At 40.0% G+C, this 25,986-nt stretch overlaps 1 protein-coding gene across 10 annotated transcripts in view; it reads left to right on the forward strand.

Moving 5' to 3' along the window:
- NIN (ninein) overlaps window positions 1-24,701 on the forward strand; it is a 93,606-nt gene extending 68,905 nt beyond the window's left edge. For 2 of the 10 annotated variants that reach the window (XM_032871140.1, XM_032871148.1), the window contains 11 exons: window positions 4-219; window positions 2,949-3,062; window positions 6,194-6,316; window positions 7,377-7,490; window positions 8,279-8,425; window positions 9,977-10,156; window positions 11,432-11,581; window positions 14,110-14,214; window positions 18,264-18,464; window positions 21,942-22,055; window positions 24,248-24,701. In XM_032871140.1, coding sequence (XP_032727031.1) covers window positions 4-219; window positions 2,949-3,062; window positions 6,194-6,316; window positions 7,377-7,490; window positions 8,279-8,425; window positions 9,977-10,156; window positions 11,432-11,581; window positions 14,110-14,214; window positions 18,264-18,464; window positions 21,942-22,055; window positions 24,248-24,457 — 1,674 coding nt within the window. In that variant the 3' untranslated portion in view covers window positions 24,458-24,701. Of the gene's footprint in view, window positions 1-3; window positions 220-2,948; window positions 3,063-6,193; window positions 6,317-7,376; window positions 7,491-8,278; window positions 8,426-9,976; window positions 10,157-11,431; window positions 11,582-14,109; window positions 14,215-16,986; window positions 17,048-18,263; window positions 18,465-20,178; window positions 20,694-21,941; window positions 24,150-24,212 lie in introns of those variants that run through there. The other 8 variants (XM_032871141.1, XM_032871143.1, XM_032871145.1 and 5 more) reach the window with 8 other exon arrangements.
- The last annotated feature ends 1,285 nt before the right edge of the window (window positions 24,702-25,986 follow it).

A 25,986-nucleotide genomic window follows, 5' to 3' on the forward strand; every position in this document is an offset into this window, starting at 1 on the left:
TAGATTTCAGAATTAAAAACCAAAAACCAAGAGTTGGATTTGGAAAACTCTGAACTTAGCCTAAAGAACTCTCAGAATGAGAAAGAACTGCAGGAACTTCATGAGCGTCTGGCGGAAATGCTGTGCCAGGAGGAGGAAGAGCCGGGACCCGGTGCATTTGAGGAGTGGAAACAACGAGAGTCTCATCTAAAAGAAGAACTGGAACAATGTAGAGCCCAGGTACAGAGGAGAGCCGCCCTCCAGCCCAAGGGGGAGGAAATCCCAAGAAATAAAGCAATGCTGGTATTAAATTTCTTACATATACAGTCTTAATAATTACAACAGTGTGGTACCAGCAAATGAATGGGCAAATAGATACATGGACTAGAAAGTCTAGAATTAGACCCCAGCACAGATGGAAACTTAGTATATAACAAAGGTACCTTCTCCAATCACTGGGGTAAAGATGGAATTTTCTTTTTTTTTTTTAAATGAGTGGTTCCTGGAACACTCAGTAGACATTTGGGAAGAGATAAAATGAGATGCATATCTTGTACAGTACATAAGGACCAACTCTAATTGGGTAAGGAGTCTAAATATCAGAAACAAAACTGCATAAGTCCTAGAAGAAAACATGAATGAATTTGTCTTTAACCTTAGTGTAGAGAAAAGCTGTCCAACTATGACTCATAAACCAGAGGCAAAAAAAAAAAAAATCAAAATTTGTTCATGGTAAAAAAAAAAAATACCATAAACAAAGTCAAAGGATAATTCACAAACTGGGAGAAAAATGTTTACATCACATACTGCAGAGAGTAAGGCTAATATCCCTACTGTGTAAAGAGCTTTTAAAAATCCATTTATTTGGGGCACCTGGGTGGCCTAGTCAGTTCAGTGTCTGCCCTCAACTTGGGTTATGATCTCAGGGTCCTGGGATCAAGCCCCATGTCTGGCTCTCCCTCAGTCTACCCCATGGTCATATGCATGCTCTCTCTCTCAAATAAATTAAAAGAAAAAAATCTTTAAGAAAAAATGCCCCAAATCACTCATAATTAGAAAACTGCAAATAAAAACAATACTGATACATCTTTTCTCACCTATGAGATTGGAAACAATTTAAAAATAGGACTTTCTGTTGGCAAGGCTTTGGGGAAGCAGGCACTTTTATACATTGCTGGTGGGGCTGTAAACTGAGGTTATCCTTCTGGAGGGAGATTTGCTAATTCTTATCAAAATTACATATGGGCTTACCATTTGTCCCGGCAATACTATTTCTTAGGGATTTACCCTAAAAGTACACCTCCAACAGTGTGAATATTCATATGTACACAGAGCTTGGAAGCAACCTAAATGTTCATATGTAGGAGAATGGTTGAATAAATGTGGATACAGTCACAGTGCAAAGTAGTATTTAGCTATAAAAGGAAGGAAGGAAGGAAGGGAGAGAAGGAAAGAGAGACTTCTATTTGATATGAAATTATTTCCAGGACATACTGTTAAGTGAAAAAGAAAAGCACAGAAGAGTATAGGATGCCTCTTTCATGTAAGAGAGAAGGGGATGTGGAAAAAATACACATATACTTGCTCATTTGTGTGAAAGAAACCCAAGAATGATAAACCAGAAACTAAAGATAAGGTTACCTATAGTGGGTAGATGGGAAAGGGACGGAAGAGAGAAATGGGAATGGTGGCAAAGGGAGGAAGGAAGGGAGTGTATCTTTTCACATAACTCTGACTCAAGCAATCATAGCAGTGTTTTCCAAACTCTTCACATACCCCAAAAGAAACAGAATTAGAATCAATCAAGATGGCAGGGGATACCAACATGTAATGCAAACACTTAAGAATTGAATCTAACCGTATTATAAATGGATAATGTAATTACGATAGGCAAGAAAAGAATTCATTTGGAAATTATTATCTGACTCCATACTGTAGGGCTAAAGATAGAAGTGTACCCAAATGCTATAATAATGTAGTCCGTAAATGTGTTTCTCATGGGGGATAAGTTAGTAATTCTGAAACTGTATATAATAGAAGTGAGTAAATGTGTAAATAGATTATAGGCAACAGAACTGAGTCTCTCACTTTTGGAGAAGGAAGCTTCAAGTAGGAAAATGGGGAAACTATCTTCTGGTGTTGGACTGGAATTTGAGGCATTAATATAAACTCGTGCTTCTTAGTATATATACAGATTGACACAGAGATAGAAATGTGTGTGTATGGATGGAGTGCCCAAATCTTGGTTTCTAAATACCATTCTCCTATAGAAAACCAGAACTCCTTGGAAAAATGATTTATTCCAGGGCTGGAGCCTGGAATTCAAGATGAGCCCGAATACCTTGTAGTGCCAGAAAGAAAAAAGTGTTTAAAAGAAAAAAAAAAAAAAAAAAAGAAGGGCACATTCAAAGGACACAAAGCCCCACCTGAAGGAGCTCTTACTGGCCAAAGCTAGAATGGTGTGATCAACAAAATAAATAATTCTAGTATAGCATAAGATAAATATAAAATGAAATATGTATGGGCACATCCTGATATTAAAAATTGATTAAATAAATGGGGGAGAAATAACAACTCTTCTTCACAGTAGAATTCCAATTAATGAATGTAGAAAGAAAGAAGGAAAAAGAAGATCATCACCAGGCGAACACGCCGGTAATAACTGTTGTTGACAAAATCCACTGAGAGAAACTAAAACAAACAGAAGTTTCAGGAGAAACATGATTTTTGTAGTCTCAAACTATCTTCCCCCAAGAGAAAGTAACTTTGCCGTGGAGAAACCCACAAAACCCATCTCAGAAATCAAGTTCCTACTGTTCAGGTACCCAGCCTTTCAGAGGATAGCTTTGGTTCAGAGTGTCACTGAACTGGGGCTTGGATTCCCTGACTTCTGCCTTTTGTGAGCCTCGTACGTGTCCCCAGGCTACGTGAAGATGCCCGTGTCTTGACTTCCTAATTTTTCGTCTTAGTCCTCTACTTTAGTGTCTTCTCTGGAGGCAGAACTTTCTGAAGTTAAAATACAGACTCATATCGTGGAACAGGAAAACCTCCTTCTCAAAGATGAACTGGAGCAAATGAAACAAGTAAGACTGTTTGCTGCTTGGAGTGGGCGTCGGGGAGGCTCATAGAACAATATGGTACCTGATGGTCTGGCTTTTCAGCAACCAGATGTCCTTTCTACGGAGTCCTGAGGGCTTGCAGGACAAGTCCACTAACAGAGCTCCAATTGCCAGTTCTCTAAATGCTGTTCTAGTGTGTAACTTACATATGTGGCAGACTGAAGTTCTATCACTACAAATCAGTCACAACCACTTCAGTTTAAGAAGTTTGTTCTGCCTTCTTCCAGCCAGGTGATAAAGTAATAGAAGTGTGTCTAAAAAGAAAGCGACTTTCTTGCTCATAACTTTAATAACTATTCATTTAGGTTTGTAAGACACAGGTGGAGCTCCTCCCTCTTTCCCTTTATTCTTACAGCAAGTTTGAGGCTTCAATCCTGGACTAAAGAGTAGATTCTAAAACATTATCAGGGATGCAGTCTCACTTGTGAACTTGGCTTTAAGAAGCCTATTTCAAAGTTTCAAACAAAGACTTAATTTTAAACATAAAAGAGGGCTCACCTTAAAGTTATATCCTGAATGTTGCTCTATTTTATTCTTTATTCTGAACTTTTCAGTGGGTACAGGATATGAGCAATCCAAATTTATGAATAGGAGAATTTGGTTCTTTTTTTTTTTTAATTTGCCTCACTGAAGGTTTATTTTGATATTATGACATCCTTAGATTATAAAATTTTCTCGCTTGTGTCTATTCAGCTTATGAGAATAAAGGTGTCCTCTGCATGCTGAAACACTGGGTCTCTACCACTGAGTTTTCTGTTTGTGTTGATCTGTACTTGACTCTGATAAGTCTTGATTTCCTAATAGGATTGTAAGACTTCCAGGGAATTTGTGTCCCCCGTAATGCCTCATGATTGATACCTGATAGGAGCTTTATAAGAACCTTTCAACTCAGATGCTGCTATGTAAAGTATAAGCCTTCTGCCATAACAAAAGCTGTCTGCCATTATAAACATTCCAGAAGTTAAAATTCATAAGGCCTTTCTGTTGATGCATAAGTATTCCAAAGCTGTTACTACCAAGTTCATCCTGATTACTGTGGGCTTACTATTCTCCTTTACCTCTTGAAAATCTGTTGTGCAGTCTTTAAGATGGTTAATGATGGACTCCAGATCCATAGCAAGAGAAGTCCATGTTTTGTGACTTCACTAAGCTAGAGATCAGAAGAGGAGTGGATGGGGGGAGTAAAGCAGCATGGGGAGGACATTATACAGCACATTTTTATTGTCTATTTTTTACAGAGGCATTGGTATAAATAGTGAAGTGGAAAAATGGTGAGCCCTGTCTGCCTCTGGTAGAAGGTGTTTCATGGCCCCTGGGCTCTTTTGGATCCCAACAGTGGGATAGTATCCGCCCATTGTTGCTGACATACAGTTTGGACCTAGGAAGTATGTGTGGCTCTGTAGGACCTAATACAAGTAAAATACTTCGTGAGTGAGAGATTCTCTGTTGCACAGAAAAGAAACAAGAGTAGCATCAGCAGAAGTCTCATACCAGTCTACACCCAAAATGGCACCAGACTTTGTGAGGGTCTGGGGATGCGGAAGCAAGGTAGTGAGCAAAGGAGACAGGTCCTTTAGTCAACCAAAGCCCAGGTACTCTAAAATACATTTTACTATGTCCTTCTGACTTTAGATATGTAAGGGATGCTGGATTTGTTGTCAGCTGAAGACAAGATTCAACCCTCAGAGTCGGTTTGTCATATTATTCCTAAAGTGAATGTAAAGGAACGTAGGGTAGGAAGTAGAAGGATGACCATAAAATCATAATGAATAATAAAGAATTGAAGATGGGAAAGCCAAGTAAAACAGAGGGAAATTAAAAATGTAGGAACTGGGGCACCTGGGTGGCTCAGTGGGTTAAAGCCTCTGCCTTCGGCTCAGTCATGATCCCAGGGTCCTGGGATCGAGCCCCACCTCGGGCTCTCTGCTCAGCGGGGAGCCTGCTTCCCTCTCTGCCTGCCTCTCTGCCTACTTGTGATCTCTGTCAAATAAATAAATAAAATCTTTTTTTAAAAATGTAGGAACTATGGGAAAGGGTAAAGAAGTATAAGAAACAGTCAGTCTCTTTAGAGCAGTTGTTACTGGAGGTGGGAATTACTCCCCCACCCTGGGACGTCTAGCAATGTCTTGGTCCATTTTTGGCTTTCACAACTGGTATGTGGGGAAGGGAGTGCAACAGTCATCTACCAGGTAAAGCCAGAGATGTTTCTGACCATCCGCCAGTGCACAGGACACTCTCCCCAACAAAGAATTATCTGGCCCAAAATGTCCATGCTTGTAAGTTAGGTGCTGAAATGGAACAGAAACTTGGTTTGTCTTGTTCTCAGTAGAGAGGAGAAAGCCAGTTTGTCCACGCTGAACATTTTCTGAAGCAAGTCAGTTTTGGCTTCTTCCAAAGGGAAGGGAACGTGGATCAAACTGAAAAACACTCACTGTTTTAGCTTTAAGACTTGCCCTTGCATTGATTTACTGTACTTTGTTCATGCCAATTCTGTAGTCCTAAGATTTATTTTTTTATTTTTTAAAGATTTAATTTATTTATTTGACAGACAGAGATCACAAGTAGGCAGAGAGGCAGGCAGAGAGAGGAGGAAGCAGGCTCCCTGCTGAGCAGAGACCCCCCGATGTGGGGCTCGATCCCAGGACCCTGGGATCATGACCTGAGCCGAAGGCAGAGGCTTTAACCCACTGAGCCACCCAGGTGCCCCCTGACTAAGATTTCTGAAAAAGATTTTTTTCTCATTAAAAAAGCCTGAGGAAAATGTACTATGCTATATATGTGCACAAGTTAAAGTGATGACAGAATGGCGGTATGTTACTTATTTTGCCCTGAAGTTAAACAGAAAGCAAGGACCATGATGTAACCGTATCTGTCTACGTGAATCTCTCTGGGCAGACGTTTTGGCAGTCGATTGGAGAATGGAGAGAATGTAGCAGGGAGCATTCTGTTGAATTTAATTTTAGTCCCCTCAGTTTATATGTCCTCTGAAATATCTATATAGATAGGAAATAGCAGCAACCACGAAAATGCCTTGTTTATAAATACTCTTTATAAACACAGCCATGAGATGTGATGGGATTGTTGATCTCTTACAGCTGCACAGATGTCCTGATCTCTCCGACTTCCAGCAAAAACTTTCTAGTGTTCTAAGCTACAATGAAAAACTGCTGAAAGAAAAGGAAGCTCTGAGTGAAGAATTAAATAGCTGTGTGGATAAGGTAGTAAACATAAGACATTTTACCATTATTAGTGTATACTATAATGAGCATTTCTCTGGACAATGGCATATGGGCCTCCCATTTTAGCCTAATTGTTCCAAGGTCTTCTAGTAGAACTACATTTCAGCTGGCCTTATGTGACCTAAGAATTCCCGAGGTCATGATTTTGACAGGCGTTTATGTTGGTTAATAATTATATTTTTATATATATAGTAATATGTAGTTTATCTCATTTTAGTATATAACCATGTTACTTAATGTATATTACTTAAACATTTATTTATTCTTGAGAGAGAGCACGAGCAGAGGCAGGGGACAGAGGGAGAGGGGGAGAGAGAGAACCTTAAGCATACTCCACACCCAACCAGGGGCTCGATCTCACAACCCTGAGATCATGACCTGAGCCAAAATCAGGAGTCAGACCCTGAACTGACTGAGCCATCCAGGTGCCCCTTAAGGTATATTATTAGATATATCACTGTTAACATATAAATATTGTTGCTTTTAGTAACCTGAAATCTATTACTTCGACACTTTTTTCTATTTTCCCTAGCAAATCCCCAAACACTATATTTGTCCCACAGGCCTTGATAGGCATTTCATATTTTCCTGTTATGGTACTCTCTCGAGACTGAAGTGGGGAGGTTGCAGGAGGGGAGAGGCCTAGAGAGAATCCCAAACCGGCTCCATGCCCAGTGCAGAGCCCATCTCGGGGCTCAATCTCACGACCCTGAGATCATGATCTAAGCTGAAATCAAGAGTCAGACACCCAACCAACTGAGCCACCCAGGGGCCTCTTGAAATTTCTAATTGCATTCCAGCCTACCATTTCTCACCCACAATGAGGCAATGAGAGAGGAAAATGGAAATCGCCAAAAAGAAGAGACTCCTCAAAATTAAAGGTAGAAAGGGAGTCAGGAAGACACTTCTCTTTGACCTTGCCCTGCTCCCCCATGTAAACAGACGGTGCTTGATCTTTTCAGTATACGCAACAGTACAGAAATTGAGGCTAGATATGTGTGCAAAAAGCCCTGTTCCCTCTTTTCTTTTCCTGAAACAGTTGGCAAAATCAAGTCTTTTAGAGCACAGAATTGCTACTATGAAGCAAGAACGGAAGTCTTGGGAACACCAGAGTGAAACCTTAAAGTCCCAACTCATGGCTTCACAGGAAAAGGTATGTGGCCAATTCTTGTTTCATCTGCCCAGTTAATATTTTCCTGGATATTCCAGCAGAACTCCCAGTAGAAAGAATATTCCAGGTGGAACTGGCCTATGAGGGCTCAGATGATGCAACTTGACTAAAACCTGTCACATGTTTATGGTATGATGAAATAATTTGAACAGTTCCCTCAAAGCTCATTGTTAGAATTATGAGATTATCTCATCATTATGAGATTACTTAAGAAAGCTTGAGAATAATGTGTAGAAAGGATTGCTTTTTTTCTCATTTAGAAAAAGGGTTTCTAAGGCAGATTCATGCCCTATTAAAGATCTCTATCAACCTTGCTTTTACAAATTTAAATTGTTTTTAATTAAAATATATACTAGATCTTAGCATGGAGAGTAGGGTTCTGACAGCTACATATTTTCATTTCTAACTAAGAGATCCTTTACAAACCAACACCACTGGCTAAAACACAATCTCTACAAAATTGAGTAAAGCCATCTTCTGTCATGCCAGTTGGTTCTCATTGGTTCTGTGAGATACCACTTGGTAATATACCAGATGACGCTATCAACAAGACCCTGTTCCAGAGCACAGTTCATCACTGACCTAAATATTGCATCCTGTAAATATACATAATATCTGGGGTTTCCACTAAGCTACTGAAAAAAGCTGTATATAAATAAAAAGAAATAGAAGGGACCTTGTTAGGACCTCTTGTCCTAGACATGTTCCTGGACATGTTTGGTGAGACCGTGAGGATCTGTGTCAAGTGTAAGATTGTTCTTATGATACAGGTTCAGAGTTTAGAAGACACCCTGCAGAATGTAAATTTGCAAATGTCACTGATTAAATCTGACCTACGAGTGACTCAGCAGGAAAAGGAGGCTTTAAAACAAGAAGTGATGTCTTTATATAAGCAACTTCAGAATGCTGGTGACAAGGTAATTTCTTTTTTATTGAGGTAGAACTTTATACAGTAAAGCGCACAAGTTTTAAGTCTATAACTTATTATGTGCATACCTATCTATTATGTGCATACCTATCTATTATGTGCATATGTTTATATTTGTGTAAACACCTCCTCGCTCAAAATACAGACCATTTCCAGCACCCAGCTGGTTCTCTGGTCTCCTCTCTGGTTGGTAACCACAAGGGAACCACTTCTCTGCCGTCTGCCACTGTAGGTTAGGGATGCCTGTTTCTGAACTTCAGATAAATGGAACCACAGTGACAAGGTTGTTTTTTGTAATGTGCAAGACAGAAGACCATGCTGAGTTATTTTGTAGTAACAAAACTAAAACATTTTGATTTTGTGTAAAGTATGTCTTATTTTAATGTATCAAAATTCTGCTTCATCTGTGTGCATAGAAATGAAAAATGGTGGGGCGCCTGGGTGGCTCAGTGGGTTAAGCCACTGCCTTCGGCTCAGGTCGTGATCTCAGGGTTCTGGGATCGTGTCCCACATCGGGCTCTCTGCTCAGCAGAGAGCCTGCTTCCTCCTCTCTCTCTCTCTGCCTGCCTCTCTGCCTACTTGTGATCTTTCTCTGTCAAATAAATTAAAAAAAAAAAAAATGAAAAATGGTGTTACTGATGTCAGCCCTGTGGAGATGTTAAGAGTTTTGCCTACTGTAAAAGTAGGACAGTTATTTTAATCCAGTTATTTCACATCTTTTTTTTTTTTTTTTTTTTTTTTTTACATAGGCTACATACCAAATGTGGGGCTCGAACTCATGACCCCAAGACCAAGATTCTCATGCTGTACCCACTGAGCCATCTAGGTGTCTCCTTTTTATTTTTTATTTTGTTAAAGGAAAATAGTTGTTTCCATTTTTTAAAATTACTTCTGGGCTGACGTTTTCCTCAAAATGAAATCGTAACTTTTTTTTTTCATGTTTTGGCTTAAAAAGCAAAAGGCTTACCTACTTGTTACCTTTTTTAAAGCATTTTCCAGGATCCAAAAAAATCTCTGATAGCTAAAAGCATGTTCTGGAGTTCAGGCCTCAATTACATGAACAGTATGTGCTTTAGATTCTAAAAAAAGGATCTGACTGCAAATGTGAAAAGAGTTTAGCTTGTGAAGGCTTTCGAGTTAGCAGTGCATTTTAAAGTCCCCTTTGTGTCCTCTGTTAACCAAAAGAATAGTTATCTGGGGCCCAAAGCGTTACCTTCATAAGGATGGAGCAATTTTTAAGGCCACCGATCTCTATACACTTGGGTTCTCTATAGAATCAGGACTTGCCCTACAGTCATCTTTCCTATTAGATTTGCTGGGGCTATTTGGCCAAAGATCCTTTTCAGCAGAATTTCCAAACCTTTTTAAAATCAAACTCCCAAAATACTGTTTTTATATCTATGTATACAACATACAGTCACACCTCCATTAGAAAGAGTGAAGAATGAAAGGTGCTAAGAATTATTGTCATTGAGTTTCATACATTCAAAACAGAAGTGAGCTTGTTTTTAAGGCTTAACTCTGCCCTTTGCTCTTTAAGAACCGTGCCCCAGAAACAGCCACGCATCCACCAGGATTCCATACGCAGCAGCCAAAGCTGACTTGGGACAAGATGGATCATCTGATAAAGGACGAACAACAGCTACTTCGGCAGGAGAATGAGAGACTCCAAACCGTGGTGCGGAACACCAGAGCTGAACTCACGCACTCCCGGGACAAGGTAACTTGAAAAGCTGTAGTTGCTGCCATAGATGTGAAAATACTTTGTTTGACGGGAAAATGTGATTGAAATGGCTCTAGGGTGTGGATTTGAGTATTCTGCCATGGCAGACTTACTTTCAGAATGTTTAGTTTTTGTTTTGTTTTAAGATTTTATTTATTTGACAGACAGAGATCACAAGCAGGCCGAGAGGCAGGCAGAGAGAGAGGAGGAAGCAGGCTCTCCGCTGAGCAGACAGCCCGATGTAGGCTTCGATCCCAGGACCCTAGGACAATGACCGGAGCCGAAGGCAGAGGCTTTAACCCACTGAGCCACCCAGGTGCCCCAGGGAAATTATGTTAACCATATATTCTTTGTTCAAATGGACTAGTTCAAAAAGACTGGTAATAAAAAAATGGCAAAATTAGACTTTTTGGAGAGAAAAGGGACCTCTTTTTAAAAAGATTTAAGGTTAGAATGGTCTCTGAAGAGGGGCTTTTCTAGCCACCGATGTTTATATTCTTTTCTTCCACTAAGCAGCTGACCAACTCTGCTGGAACACCTCTTTTAAGAAAGAACTCTCAGAAGAGCCGCAGAGTCATTTAGAAGACCTGCTCTGTGCCCGAGACTGCGCTCACAGAAGGTGCAGTGTCGACAAGACAGACGGGGTCGCTGTCCTCATGGAACTTGGTTGATATAAATGCATTGTTTCAGGTGTGAACAGTCCAAGACAAAGTGGAGGGGACTGTCACCTCGTTGACTCCTAAAAGCTATGCTCCTGTCAGAACATGCCTAGGACTACATCTGTTTTTGCGACAGCCACGTCACACTATCCGACTCCCTGTAGTTTGGTAGATTCAGAGGTCCCCCGTGTCTCAGTCTGATCCTTACAGGGTTGGAGTTTTACACCCAGCCAGACTAAAAATCGATTTCCCCAGAAGGATTTTCTGAAATGCAAAAAAGCAGACTTCAAGAATTGACAGATTTGGGGCACCTGGGTGGCTCAAGTCAGTTAAGCGTCTGCCTTTGACTTGGGTCATGACCTCAGGTTTCTGGAATTGGGCCCCATGTTGGGCTCCCTGCTCAGTGGGGAGTCTTTCTCTCTGTCTCCCCAACTCTGTCTTTCAAATAAATAAATAGAATTAAAAAAAAAAATTGGCAGACTTAACTGGGGGGGGAAAAAAGCATTTTGATACAACAAAACCCAAGGGTGAAAAAAAATTTTATGTTCATTTTTTTTCTTTCTTGCTGGATGACTAGATTACCATTTCTTCCTCTCATGCACATTCTTGTTAGGTCCATCAGCTGGAATCCAACCTTCTTCCCCCCAAGCACCAAAAACATCTAAACCCATCAGGTACTGTGAAGCCCACAGAGCAAGAGAAGTTGAGCTTAAAGAGAGAATGTGAACAGTTTCAAAAGGAACAATCTCCTACTAATAAGAAAGTGAGTTTTAAGACTTTGTACCATGTGTCTATGTCCTTACCATGATGTGTCCCCATGCATAGGTTTCTTTGCCTGCAGGCTTCCAGGGAAATGATTCCAGTGGACTATTTTGGTTCTTCCATCTTTCTATACTTTTGTGATCTTATCAAAGAGTATCATAGTTCTTTCTGATTTAGTGATGGTTAGATAGGAGCAGTATAATATTCATAATGAAGATGGTTAATAATCTTCAGTAGTACTATAGCCCTTTTAAGTTAGTGAAATCTATTTTTAAGTGTATATATCCTGAATATTAGAAACATCTTAGTATGTTATTAGTTACCTATTGCTGTGTAACAAATTAAAACAAAACACGTCTGTTGTCTCAGCGTCTCTGGGGGTGGGGAATTCAGAAGCAGCTTACCTGAGTGGTTCTGCCTGTGGGGCTCACAGGGTTGCAGTCCACGTATCAGCTGGGACTGCATTTATCTGAAGGCTTCTGAAGTGCTAGAGGTTCTACTTCCTAGTTCAATGATGTAATGGTTAGGAGGAGGCTTCTGCTCCCTACTGGCTGATTACCAGAGGCCTCAGCTCCTCACTACCCGGGCCTTTTCCCAGGACATAGCAGTGACAGGATAAAGATCCCAAAAGTTGTAGAGCCTTTTATAAGCTAATCGTGAAAGTGACACACCATCATTTCTGCTGTCTTCCGTCGGTCACACAGACTGACCCTGTTACAGGAAAACTATGCAATGGTTTGAACCCCAGGAAGGGGGTGGAGATCAGGAGGGACCATCTTGGAGGTTGGTTACCATGTGGTTAAACCTCAGTGGCATCACTCGGTTTGCTTTCTGTACTTTGTTCCATGAAGTAAGAGTTCTAAAACCAATGTTACCCTGGGAGTTCTTATTGTTACTTGTTTTCTTTTTTTTCTTCTAAACTAAAACCCAGAGTTTTCACTGTTACCTTCCTCTTCTGAAAATTATGGTTTGTGTAAAAATTATGGGAAGAATGATGAACAATTACTTCTGTTATAAAAATTATATGAAACTTTTAAGTTTGTAAAATTTATCATGACCATAGGCAGTAAGAAGACTGGTTTGTGCTCTCAAGGGGGAGATATCATTCAATTTTAGGTACATTCAAGTAAACTTTTCAGAAAGATAAAGGGTTTCATCCAGCTGCTAAGGGAAAAGTCTAATGGTAGTTTTTTTTTTTTTTAAGATTTTATTTATTTATTTGACAGAGATCACAAGTAGGCAGAGAGGCAGGCAGAGAGAGAGGAAGGGAAGCAGGCTCCCTGCTGAGCAGAGAGACCGATGCGGGGCTCCATCCCAGGACCCTGAGACCATGACCTGAGCTGAAGGCAGAGGCTTAACTCACTGAGCCACCCAGGCGCCCCTCTAATGGTAGTTTTAACCTGAGAAGATTACACTTCTAACAATTCTTGCTCCTCTCCTCAGCTCTTTTTGATAGAAACCAAAATCAGCATTCTAGAAGTGTCCTGTATTTTCTGCTTAGCAATATTCTGAATTCCAGGATCATGTAGCTCATTGAAGTCCTCCTATAATAGAGAATTCCAAAAATGGATACTCACGAAATCTTCAAATTTCATCTTTAAAATTGAGAATGGAGTTCTCCAACTCAGGTTTTATGTACTCTCTGATTTAAAACTTTAAACTTTGCCTTAGGGCCCCTGCGTGGCTCAGTCTTTAAGCATCTGCCTTCTGCTCAGGTCATGATCCTGGGGTACTGAGATCGAGCCCCACATTGGGCTCCCTGCTCCACAGGGAGCCTGCTTCTCCCTCTCACACTCCCCCTGCTTGTGTTCCCTCTCTCACTGTGTCTCTGTCAAATAATTAAAATCCTAAAAAAGAATAAATAAGCTTTGCCTTAAAGACAACGTTTTTCCCACTGCAACTCCATAGTAGGGGGTCATGAAATTTAGTGATTCAGCCTTTTTTATTAATAAAATATGCGAGGAAGTATCAGAGTACATGGCTCATGATAAGGATAAATTTCATTTCATGAAAGCTTTCTTTCAGGGATATGTACTTATAACTGGTTATGGGTGTGGGCTTATGTCCTGGATATATTTTGTATAGTGGGCGGCACTGAAGTTTGAAAGCCAAGTGCCTTCTGGAATCTGTTCCACATAAGCAGTGGTCATTAAAAACTATCCTAGGGGCACCTGGTTGGCTCAGTCTGTTAAGCATCTGCCTTCAGCTCAGGTCATGATCCTTGGGTCCTGGGATTGAGCCCCTCATCAGGCTCCTTGCTCAGCAGGGAGCCTGCTTCTCCCTCTCCCTGCCGCTCCCCCTGCTTGTGCTCTGACAAATAAATAAATAAAATCTTAAAAAAACAAAACAAAAACAAAAAACACTATCCTACTTAAATGTAACCAATGCACTCAGTTATATTGTTATTTTCCTTCACTGAGTGAACTCTGCTTTCTTCCAAGGGTTAAGATTTCTGACTAGCACAAATTTGTCAAAATAAAGTAGAGCAATCCAAGGATTTGGCTTTTTTAAAGGGAATTTGTTTTTTAGCAGGTCAGTCCGATGAATTCCCTTGAAAGAGAACTAGAAACAATTCATTTGGAAAATGAAGGCCTGAAAAAGAAACAAGTAAAACTGGACGAGCAGCTAATGGAGGTAAGTTTTTAAGCAGCTGGCCTTAGCTATGAAGAATATTTTAATCCATGGATGTGACATTTGTTGGGAGAGGCTAACCTAGCATTGAATTCTGATTATGAAGAAAAGTGGAAAAGTATGCCACCAAGCTGAATTCTTTGGTTTGTCTTACCAAGACTGATAGTCATTTTTGCTCATTACATAGTCACAGGGATTCATAGTTGTTCACAGAGGAAGGAATAATGTTGACTGTCCTAAAATGCAAGGAAGGACACAGACCTCCACAAATTCAGGTGATGGGGACTTGGTCTGATCTTGGCCAGGAGGTCCAGAGCTCCCCCTCCCCCCACCCCACTCCTTGGGTTATAACAGTTTCCTAATACCTCCCCCGTTGTAGTGTTTTACAGATGGGATTGCTAACAGCCTTTTTAGTTAGGAAATCCATGCAGGGAATTTGGGAGCATTAGCATTTAGAAGCTTAATCTTCAAGTGCTGTCACTGTGCATTACTACGTTCGAAACTCAGCACGGCCTTGTGAGGGGTAATCTGTTCAATACAAAAATGGACTTGTAAAACTTTTCAGCTTGGACACTGAGTTTCTAGATCGCTTTCTGAATATAAATGCAATTTTAGGATCTAAAACAACTTACGTACAAATCCTCCTTAATAAGTAAAAATTGCACCAAGATTTTTGGCTTGGGTAGATGAACATGTCATGTAGTGAGCTGTAAAGTTTATTTAAGGTAGAGAGGCATGGGTAGGAAATGTCTTTTTGTGCTCTTAGAAAGTACTAGGTATACAAATATTTTAGAGCCAGAATTAGAGGATGAGAGAGATTTAAATCTTTTATGAAGCTGGACACATGCAGAAGTAGCTTTAAATAAATGTTTTTTAAACGTGAAATACGGGCAGATATGTCATACTGGCGTTTAAATGACCACTGAGGTTTCTGCCAATTTTATGTTCTCTGATTTATTCACTAATAGGGAGATTAAACTATAAATAGTGAAATCCAAACCATTTTTTTTTCTTTCTCTGACAGCATATAATAAATGTGTTCCAGCGCTTGAGCTGCAGGCTGTGATTTGATGTAGACATGCTTTCTGATGAAATAATTATATATTGTGATGAATAAGAGATCTGAAGCTAAGCTCCACATGTCTCGTCCCAAACTGAACAGTAACAGGGTATACTTAGTCACTGGGAGAGCCTCTCCAAATGTTCTGCCAGAAGGCCCACTCTTCTCCCACCCGCTCTCACCGGCCTCAGAAACCCCTCTCTCTTCCTAACTCCGCTTTACATGATTAACCATCATAACCAATTTCCCTTCATTATTTTTCTCCTCGATTGAATAGTAAATATTTGCTCATGAATGAGGCAAATTGAATGTTCCTGGCATCAGAGCTGAATAAAGAAAAGGCATGAATTTTCCATTGGAACACTGAAAAGAACATCTTTTCTAATGAAACACTATTCTAATGAAACTTTTTTAGGCAATAGGAGAGCTATTAACTCTGTATAGACAGATACAAATTTAACATGTAAGTCATATACCATATAAACACACCTATTTAAAGTATAATTTTATGACTTTGGTATTTACATAACAAAATTTGCCATTTTAAAATTCAGCAGCATGAATGAATTACATTCACAGTGTTCTACAGCCGTCACCACTACTTCTAAAACTTTTGCATCACCTCAAACACTCTAATCATTAAGCAGTAACTCTCCCCATCATGCTAGCCCTACAAAACAGGTTCTTATTTATGTTCTGCTATCTATAAATTAGGCCACTTTGGGGCACGTATGGTAGTTTTCATACCATTTTTTTATGCCCACCTCACCTGAGAGATAGGTACATTCCTCTCACTTGGCAGGGATTCTCACTGGGTTTGGGTGAGGAGCAAGAGGCAGGCGGGGAGATGTTCCTCCATCAGAATCTTTGGTATCGGAGGATGTTAAGAAAAGCTTTCTAGGCCATTCTGATCTGGTGTATGCCCTCCCTCGCGGGAAGGAGTTTCTCCTCATCCTTGTATGCCAGTTTACATGTCACTGATCTAGGGGCCCCTGGCTGGCTCAGTCATTGGAGTGTGTAGCTCTGAGTTTGAGCCCTGTGTTGAGTGTAGAGATTTTACTTAAAAATAAAATCTTAAAAAAAAAGAAGAAGAAGTCGTCACTGAGCTAATACAATACATACCCATAGCCTCCATAGCCTAGGGCAATTAAATTCTTCCATTTCCTCATCTAGTGATCTGGAATCTTCTATGCCCACTCCAGGGCTTTTTCAGTGACATGAGGCAATGTTCTATAAACAATTCAATGTGAACGTTCAGGAAAAGGGTTACATCTGTATCAGCAGTTCTCAGCTCTGCCTTAGCCAACGGTTCCAACATTTGAGCAACAAAATTGTCATTTAGAGATGCAGAATATAAACTATAAAAGAACTTAGTATCTGATCCATCCAGACTGGACCTGGAATGTTCTAAATAATTCTTTAGGGATAGGTGGAGGTAAGGGTGGTAAGTTCACAAACTAACCAAACCACAGTAGGTGAAGAAGCAGTTACAGGAGTAGAGCGATGAGACATTTTAAGGTCTGCGAAACTGATACACAGAGAAATGTAAATGTTGGTCCCTTGTAAGTTCTTACGGACTAGAGCACACATGTTCGGGTATATAATATACCCAGTTTTAACTGTTCTCTTTTTATAACTCATACGTTTCTTCCTCTTTTTATGACTCCTGTAATTTTCTTTTGTTTCTGTTTTATCTGTGGCTAACCTGTACCTAGAAGTCTGTGGTTGGAACTAGCAGAGAAGGGTGCAGTTCTCTGCCTGAGATAGTGTGTGAAGGTAGAACGTTCTCTTTCAATGAATTTCATAGCATGGAGATATCTCATTAGCCTCTTTGTTCACATAATCATTTCTACTGATTGTGACAGTAAATACATAAGAGCCAATATTCATTTTCATCTTGCTTTGACTATGGAATAGGTCTCTGTTTAAATGTACACCGGGATTTCCCTCCGTATTTGAAGACCTACCTGAAGAAAATCATCCTGCTGGTATAAAATCATGGGATCAAAATTCTATTTTTTATTCCTGAAAATAAAATGGTGGGTTTCTGAATCTACAACTAGAAAATTTCAAAATGGGTCCTCTCCCACCTCCGAAGTTTAGATTTCAGAAAATGGATAGTGGCTCTGAAGTTTCCTAACGTTTAATTAGAGTCGTGTCTTGGAGGGCCTTTTTCCCTTCTCACAAGCCTGGAGGAGCTGCTGCTCGAGTCTGGTACCTGGTCACGTTCATTGCATGCCTTCTGTGGAGTCCTGTGTCTGCTGAATGTGTCGATAGATGGGAAGGGGCATGCCTCCCTGGCCAAATGCAGTGTGTTCTCCTTTTTCCTCTCCCCAGCTTTGGCATGTGATACACATACCATTTCCTCATTGTCTTGAACACATACTTCTGTTCCACGTACTTCAGTTCCCCGGGGGCTTCTCGGATATCCCCCCTTTGTCCCAGAATTGCTTATCTTACAGTGCTATTTAAAAGTTTAACGTTGGTAAACTAAAATGGAGTCCAATAATTTTAGATAGGAGGTTCTGTGGCTATCCTGGAAAATAGGTGGTCCCTGAACATTTGCTTTTAAGAATCTTTATGAATGGTAAGTAAAGTGGCAAAACCCTAAAGCATCATCACCTTCTCCCCTTCGCTTACTCCAACCCTGTGTTTTGTTTGTTTAAAGTGGCGTAATTAAACATTCTAGTATAAGGAGACAGTGAGGTAGAATTTAGACACACTATGTATATCGTGTACCTCATGCCTTTAGAGTCCCTCAAGAGTGAGGAAGTACAGTGTTTCAAGTCGAAAACTATATTATCTCCTAAGGAAAACGATGCTTCCCCATTACTTCTACTCCAGTCACGTACTGTCCTGTTTTCAAGTTATCAGGGGGTCTGAGAGGCCGTTACTGAATCTGTCAGCTTCATTCACTCTGCTTGACACTTTTAAGAGTAGCGCTGTGCTGGGACGCAGCACCGCTGACCCGGGCTTTGCCTTTGTCCTCCAGAAGCAGCACCTGAGGTCCACTGTGATGCTTAGCCCGTCCCCTCACGCCTGGGATCTCCCGCTGCGCCAGCAGCAAGCCTGTCCAATGGTGCCCCGGGAGCAGTTTCTGCAGCTTCAACACCAGCTGCTGCAGGCAGAGAGGATAAACCAGTGCCTGCAGGAGGAACTTGAAAACAAGACCTCCGAAACCAACACACCACAGGTACGAGGCTCTTTCTTCCCTGCCAGTTAACTCAGCTCGCGGAGTTTGGCCTGTTTATAGGAAAGTTGTACCCGTTCTGGGGTGGGGGCAGAGAACCGAAATCTCTGTCAGAGAGCTCCACCTTTCCTGTAGGACAAAGCCGCAGAACTGCAGTGTTATTTTGGGGTTTGGTTTTGGTGTTTTTGCAGTGATGCTCTTGTGCTCTCGGCTTCCAAGCTAGGTAACAGTGTGTTGTGGGTCTTGATTGCACCTTCGTAATTGATGAAGTATCAAGATCACCGGAGCATAATGTACAACTGACCGAACGGACCAAGTTTTTTTGACTCGACCTTTGTCTGATGCCAAAAATATTACAGAATTCCAGTGCAAATGATCGAGTTTGAAAACCTCTTTTTAAGAAAAGGAACATCTTTCCCCCTTTCCTTTGAAGCAGCATTACCCTAGCTCGCTGCAGACACAATGTGATACTACCTGGGTTTTCAAATACTTCTCTTAAAGTGCTTCATTCATAGTCAAGCTTTTTCAGAAGTCTCTTAACGCTTTTTGCTTGCCCAATTTGTTTATTCAGAACTAGGGATAAAATTGAAAAATACTCCTTAGTCTGTATAATTCTGAATTCGTTCTGGTTTGGATGCTTTTCTTCTGTTTTCTCTCAGTTGACTTTTCATAAGGAATTTCCCCACCTCCTTTTCTGTAATCTTCTCAAAGTGGCTTTACAAGTCAAATTAGCACCAGAATTATACTCTTGAAGCAGTTCTGTCTTCCCCTTCTAGTAGTAGATAGCTGTGCTCTGTCATGATACGCTTCTGTCAGCTCTGCTTTCAAACAAATCTTAAAATTATTTTTGTCTTTTGTGCTTTAAGAATCCACGTTTTTGGAAGTTTCTGCTATTCCACTTCAGTTTCCCATAGTAAAGCTGTGCCGGTGGGGTATTGAACAGATGCTTCAACAATTCAACAGTTACAGAACTGAATTATAAAACCTTGACCTCAGTTTTTTTAATCAACATATAATGTGTCATTCGTTTCAGTGGTGCAGATCTGTGACTCATCAGTCTTACACAACTCACAGCGCTCACCTTAGCACATACCCTACTCCCCAGTATCCATCACCCAGCCACTCCTCCCCCTCCCACCGCCCTCCCCTCCAGCAACCCTCAGTTTGTTTCCTGAGATCAGGAGACTCTTATGGTTTGTCTCCCTTCCCCATCCCATCTTGACCTCACTTTTTGACAGACATTTTAAACCAAAGGATTAGGGGAAGACTTTATCCACTGCTTTCTCATATACACTGTTTTCAGAGCACGCTTTTCCACCCCACCTGCCAGTGTTTAAAAATGATATCCTTTTACTCTGATTACTTCAGGATTAGGAGGACAAAAACTGTTAAGATTTTTGTACAGAGAAAAAAATGTCTCCAGCCAACAGCAGAGTCGACTGCTTATTGTTCTCACTCGAACGCCACTGCCCACTCTCCTACTTCTGTTAGAACGGAGTTGACACGAATTTGAAGATGACAGAACATTATTAGAATCTGCACCTTGCCTGTGTGGAGTGATGATTTCTCCTGCCTCTGTGTTGCTTTGCTTGCAGATGGAGTGTTAATGTGTGTGCTTTTAAAAACTGTTTGCATTATAAAATGTGTGAATTTAGACTCCTCCCAAAACATAATCTTGACATCAGGGTGAAGTGTACCACTTGCCTTCTTTCTCTAGGCCTTGCTACCGGAGCAGCGAGCAGTGCACGCAGATTCCTACAGAAGGATTGGGCACCTGTGAAAACTGGGCTGCTTTTGCTGACATTTCTTACCCTGGCAGATACTCAGTGCACACACCCACAACCCCCCACACACACACATAAGCTGAAAAATGTTTTGGAATCAAGTGCTCTTTTAAATTTTTATTTTTATTTTTATGCCTTTGCAGTATTATGTCTCTTATTTATTAATGTAGAAATGACAGATTTTGTGAATCAAATTCACAAACTTAAGCTTGTTTTGAATCGTTTTATTTATACCATTTAAAGAGTGTGGACTTGAGATTCTTAAAAGGATGTATTCTATTTTCTCATTCCATATGCTGTAACTATTTTTAATGAGAGGTACTACTTTTATATATGGAATTTGAAGAAAATTTGGGTTATTTATATTGTTTTGTATAAGATGTATAATGCTTTTTTGACAGGAAAAAAGGAAAATTTTGACAAAACAATAAAATAAATTTTAAATATATGACTGCCTTTGTTTTTCCTCTTTCCCCTTTTGCCGTGTTCTGTGTTCGTTGAGTTATCTGTTACGGTTTGTTGTTGTTGTTGTTGCTGCTTTGCTTTGTTTTGTTTTTTTAGGCAAGTAGAAATCAGGCATTTTCCGTTTATGTTTGAAATTTAAAAAGCCATTATAGCTTTTAAAAGAGTGTTTTTTAGAGCTAGATGTGGTCAAGGCCTGATTTCTTGAGGTTTACTTTCTGCATTAGACTTCTGCCTACTACAGTTTTTGTCTTCAAATCACATGGTTTAGTTGCTTTTATCTGAATAAATGCTGTTATTTTATCCCAACCAATGTTGGCTCTCAACCCATGTTTGGTCATTCTGCGTGCTTTTAAAAGGAATAATACTATCAGCCATTAACACCTGAGTTTTGCTTAAACATTTGAAGAACCTTTTAAAATCTCAAATTTCTTATGTGGACATTTTAGCGGCCTGCCGGGAGGGGCAGTTGGTAGTACTGAGTCTCTCCCTGGGTCCTCGGGCTCTCCAAACCCCACACAACTCCTTAAATCCATCACTGTTGTGTGGGGAGAGAAGGAACAGCCAGGGTCTTCTCCCCTATTGTTCTACCTAGGAGTCATGGAGGCAGAGATGATTCCTGATTTTACATCTTTTAGTATAAACCCAACCTCCAGTACGCATGTTTCCTTCACACTGACAAGCAAACTGGGAACCACTGACTACAGTAACTGGCAGGAAGAAGCTGTTTGTTATGAGGAAAGGAACACTAACACCCTTCCAGTAACCAGCCATTCCATGCAGGAGAAATGGACACACACATTGCAAGCCGATTGGCTTTGTTTTGTTTGTTTTATTCTTGAGAGACCCACAGTATGGCAAAGGCCCCAGTGACAGATGGAAGTTTGATAACCATAGCTTAATTTACTTTGGATACCTATTTTACTGGAAGAGATGCACACAGGTACTAAATTCTGGGTTTTAAGAATATTGCTTTATCTCAGGGGAAGATGGTAACACAGGTAAGATTTTTTTTAAATCTTTGATTCTTTCTCTGATAGGGTTTCTTTCCTAATGTGCAACCCCGGTGTTCAGAACCCCCCATTTCACCAGAAATCCACCCTTCCAGTTCCAAAGGCAAACATTTCCTGTCCTTTGTCTAGGCATCTTGTGGGAAAAAATAAATTACTAGTGTTTTCTTTCCAGTATGGCATGATTTTCCAATGATAATACCCTTTTCTGTTCTTCCCTTCAGGGAAGCCAGGAGCAACTGGTAACGGTCATGGAGGAACGAATGATGGAAGTTGAACAGAAACTGAAACTGGTGAAAAGCCTTCTTCAGGAGAAAGTGAATCAGCTCAAAGAACAAGTGAGCCTCCCGGGTCACCTCTACCCGCCTACCTCACATTCCACTTTTAACTCCAGCTTTCCATTCCTTTATCGCCATTAACTCATTCACTTTTGCTGTCAAATAAAGGCAAATGCTACTACAAATGTATATAGCTGAATTTAGGACTCACTCTTCCCCCATACCACTCCAGAAGCATGAATTCTGTATTCTGCATTATTCTCCCAAAGCTCTTTTAAGGCAGGTTGGTCCACAATTTTAAAAATGTACGTTTGCTGACAGAGACTGATGCAGACCTAACAAATTAATTCCTAACAAAGTTCAGCTCAAATTTAATTTTTGTAGATTTTTTTATTTGCCCAAGACCGGAAACATTCAATTTAAGTAAACACAAAATTTACGTTGGTAAAATGGGGGGATAATAAGTGGAACTTTAGCTCTTCCTATTTGCAACAGCTATAAAAGTACTTATGGCTGTAAAAGTACTCATGGCTATAATCAGACCCCAAAAGGCTGTGCTCTGAATTAGAATAGGGACCCGGAATTCCAGGACCACTGTATAGACTGATCCTTTTCACCTACTGCTGGCAGGTGGGTCCTCTGTTTGTAAAGTATTTGTGTAACATCTGATGACATGCAAAAAAAAGGACTACTTTATAGGAATGTGTTGTAGTGCTTTGGAAACTGAGATTAAGAACTGAGGGGCGGGAGCAGAAATTGTCCAAGTGGTTTTCTAGATATATAAAAAGAAGCAGCCGCCCAAGAAAATGCCTTAATGCAGAGGTAGACTGGAATTTTCCTTTGCTCAATGTCTTAATCACAAAATGGAAAGAAAGGAAAGTCTTATACAATAAGCATTTATTCAATCCTTTAATCATTCACTTATTCAAAACATAGCTACTATGTGCCAAGTCCTGTTCTAAGCACTAGAAATACAGCAGAGAACAAAACAAAATCCTGCCCATGTGGAAGGTAGTTCATTTACAAGGTATTGAGCATTTGGCAAAAAATAAAACGGAGTCTACTTCAGCAGAGGGGAACATAGAGAAGAAGTACTTGATCCAACTCAGGAGTTTAAAGTGAGTTTCCTGAAGGCCTCTTAAAGCAAGTACTGATGCTGAATAAGATTTAAACAGATGAAGTGTGAGAAGGGCAGCCTAGGCTATGGGAACATCATGCAGTTATGGCAACATATGGGGTGTGGACATCTACGAACATTTTGGCATTAACAGTTCATACGGTCCTGAAAGAAGCAGAAGAAACTAGAGCAATAGGGAGGAGTGGGTGGTAGAGAGCCTTAGGTGCTGAGCTTTGGAGTTTGCATTTCATTCTGCAGGTGATGAAGAGCCATCAGAGTGTTTTTTAAAAGGGAGGAAGGAAGGGAGGGGGAGAGAGAGATGAAAAGTTGTCTTAGGCCAGTTCAGTAGAATAGGTCAGTATGTTACACCTGAGAGGCATCCGGGTCCTGGGCTTCAGTGTTAACCCTTTTGAAATGCTAATAAATTAGCTAAGTTTCAGTTCTTCATTCCCTGAAACCTCTATACTTTCAGATGTCCTGGTTAAAATTGGGTGTAAAATGAGGCATAAATGGGAGATTGGAATACATTAATAGGAACCATAATAAAATTATCCCAAGGCTGCTGACAAATTTTCCTAGCCCAACCTAGACTTTGTCTTCTAACCCTAAAAAATTTAAAATATATCTTTTAGGCAAGCTCTACCTTGCAAAAGGGGAAGAGTTAAGGAAAAATAACTGCCCAGATCTTACCTCTTTGTTCTATGTAATACATGGACCAAAGTTTAAAATAATCAGGAGGTTATAGCTATGAATGTTCTTAACAGATGTTTGAGCTTCCCAGAGTTAAAGTTCATACTCTATACCTCAAAAACTATAAACATATTCTGATATTTTTTTAGAAAATGAAAAAGCAGTAACCATTTATTTAGGTGGAAAAAGAGTTTGATTTTTGAGCCTTCAAATATCAATATGTTCTTTTTGTTAGTGACTTCTAAAAACATGCAAAGAAACAGCTTGGAAGAAGTGGATTTGCTCTATTTGTATCCCTGATGCCAGGTCTGATGTTAAACCTGTGTTGTAAAATAAAAGAATGTAACCGATAGAAGTCATTTGCCTTTATGAACAACTGTCCTAATGTCACCCCTTAAACTTAATTACAGAAATGGAGTCAAGATGTTTCTGGTTCTGTTTCTAGCTCTGCAAGAATACTAAAGCAGATACAGTGGTGAAGGACTTGTATGTTGAAAATGCCCAGTTGTTGAAAGCTCTGGAAATGACTGAACAGCGACAAAAAACAGCAGAGAAGAAAAATTACCTCCTAGAAGAAAAGATTGCCAGCCTCAGTAATATAGTCAGGAATCTGGCACCAGCACCACTGACTTCTACGCCTCCATTGAGGTCATAGCCAAGCCAAAGGATACACTCATTTTTGTGCACTTGACTAAAATGGATGGAACATTTCAGTAGGTTCTTTCAACCATTTTTTTTTTTAACCTTTAATGGTTTAAAGTTAAGCTCAACCTAAAACTGCCAGCAACAGACCTGGAGTCTCCATTCAGTATAATTAGTTTTTCTAAAGAGACTAAATCATCCCCAAGTTTTGAATTAAAAAAAAAAAATCCTAATAGCCACCAGAACAGTAGATATATGAACACAACACAAAGAGTCTTAAAACCCGTTTTGAATGAGTTAAAAAAAGAAAAAAAATACTATGTACAATGCTATATGTCAATCCCAGATATTTAAAGTTTGAGATCTGATGACTTTTAATCTTTATTTACAAAAAAAAAAAAAATGTATTCTTACACATTCAAATATGGAAAAGTCATTCTGTTTCCAATAATTTTGGTTCTTTGGTAACAGACCCTGGACTCAATAACCACAGAGGTCGGAAAAGCCAGAGTCCAAAGTACTCTATCTTCTAACACCTGTGACAGTATTACAGCTCTCAATGTATAATAGATGTGAAACTGATTTATTCAACTGCACTGTTAACTAATGTTAAAACTGTACTTTCTTTAAACATTTTTTTTCCTTCTTAGAAGTTTCATTTGGGGAGCTTATCTTCTAAAAAATGGATAAAGCCACATTCTTAAAGCATTTGAACTATAGGGAAAGCAGGGAACAAATCACTTTGGAGTAAACATCTGCTCTTAGAAGGGAGATAAGTAAACCATGTTTACTTGAGAGAGAGGTTTCTCTCTCAACTCTTGGAGTTCATGAACTTACTTTTAGGGTTGCTTCAAGAACTCAGGGAACAATACTTCGAATGGTCTTCCTGAAACACTGTAGGGCCTCTTTAAGAATTTGAAATGCATAAACCATGTGACCTTATTTAGAGCTATACTATGATTTTTATTTCTACATTTTTGGTGAATTTACTCTTCTGAAAATCCTTGATTTTAGAATTAAAAACTTATGGAAGAGTTACTTGCTTGTTTAACATAGAAGAATAGGAAGCATGGAAATTTTAACCTAACACTTCAATTCTAATTATAAGAATTTCTTACTTTGGGGACGCCTGGGTGGCTTGGTTCAGTCTGTTAGGCATCTACCTTTGGCTCGGGTCCTAGGATCAAGTCCCACATGGGGCTCCCCGCTCAGTAGGGAGTTTCCTTCTCCCTCTGAACCTACCCCCTCTCGTGCTCGCGCACACACTCACTCTCTCTCTCTGAAATAAATAAGATCTTAAAAAAAAAAAAAAAAAAAGGAATTTCTTACCCCAATAAGCACTGGCATGCCATCTGAGGTAAAAGAGTGCCAAGTGGGATTTTCCATTCAGTTCTCAAGACTGGAACTTTATAGAGCAGTCAACATTTTTACGATGGGTAATCATTTTCCCCCAAATCAAATCTTTGCTTCTTAGCCTACTTCAGCCGGCCAGCCATGGGTGGAGGACTTATGTTTAGGACACCAACAAAGCTCAGTATAGTC

Source organism: Lontra canadensis, unplaced genomic scaffold, assembly GCF_010015895.1.
Source record: "Lontra canadensis isolate GAN:19392208 unplaced genomic scaffold, GSC_riverotter_1.0 scaffold42, whole genome shotgun sequence".
In the NCBI taxonomy this organism is placed as follows: Eukaryota; Metazoa; Chordata; class Mammalia; order Carnivora; family Mustelidae; genus Lontra; species Lontra canadensis.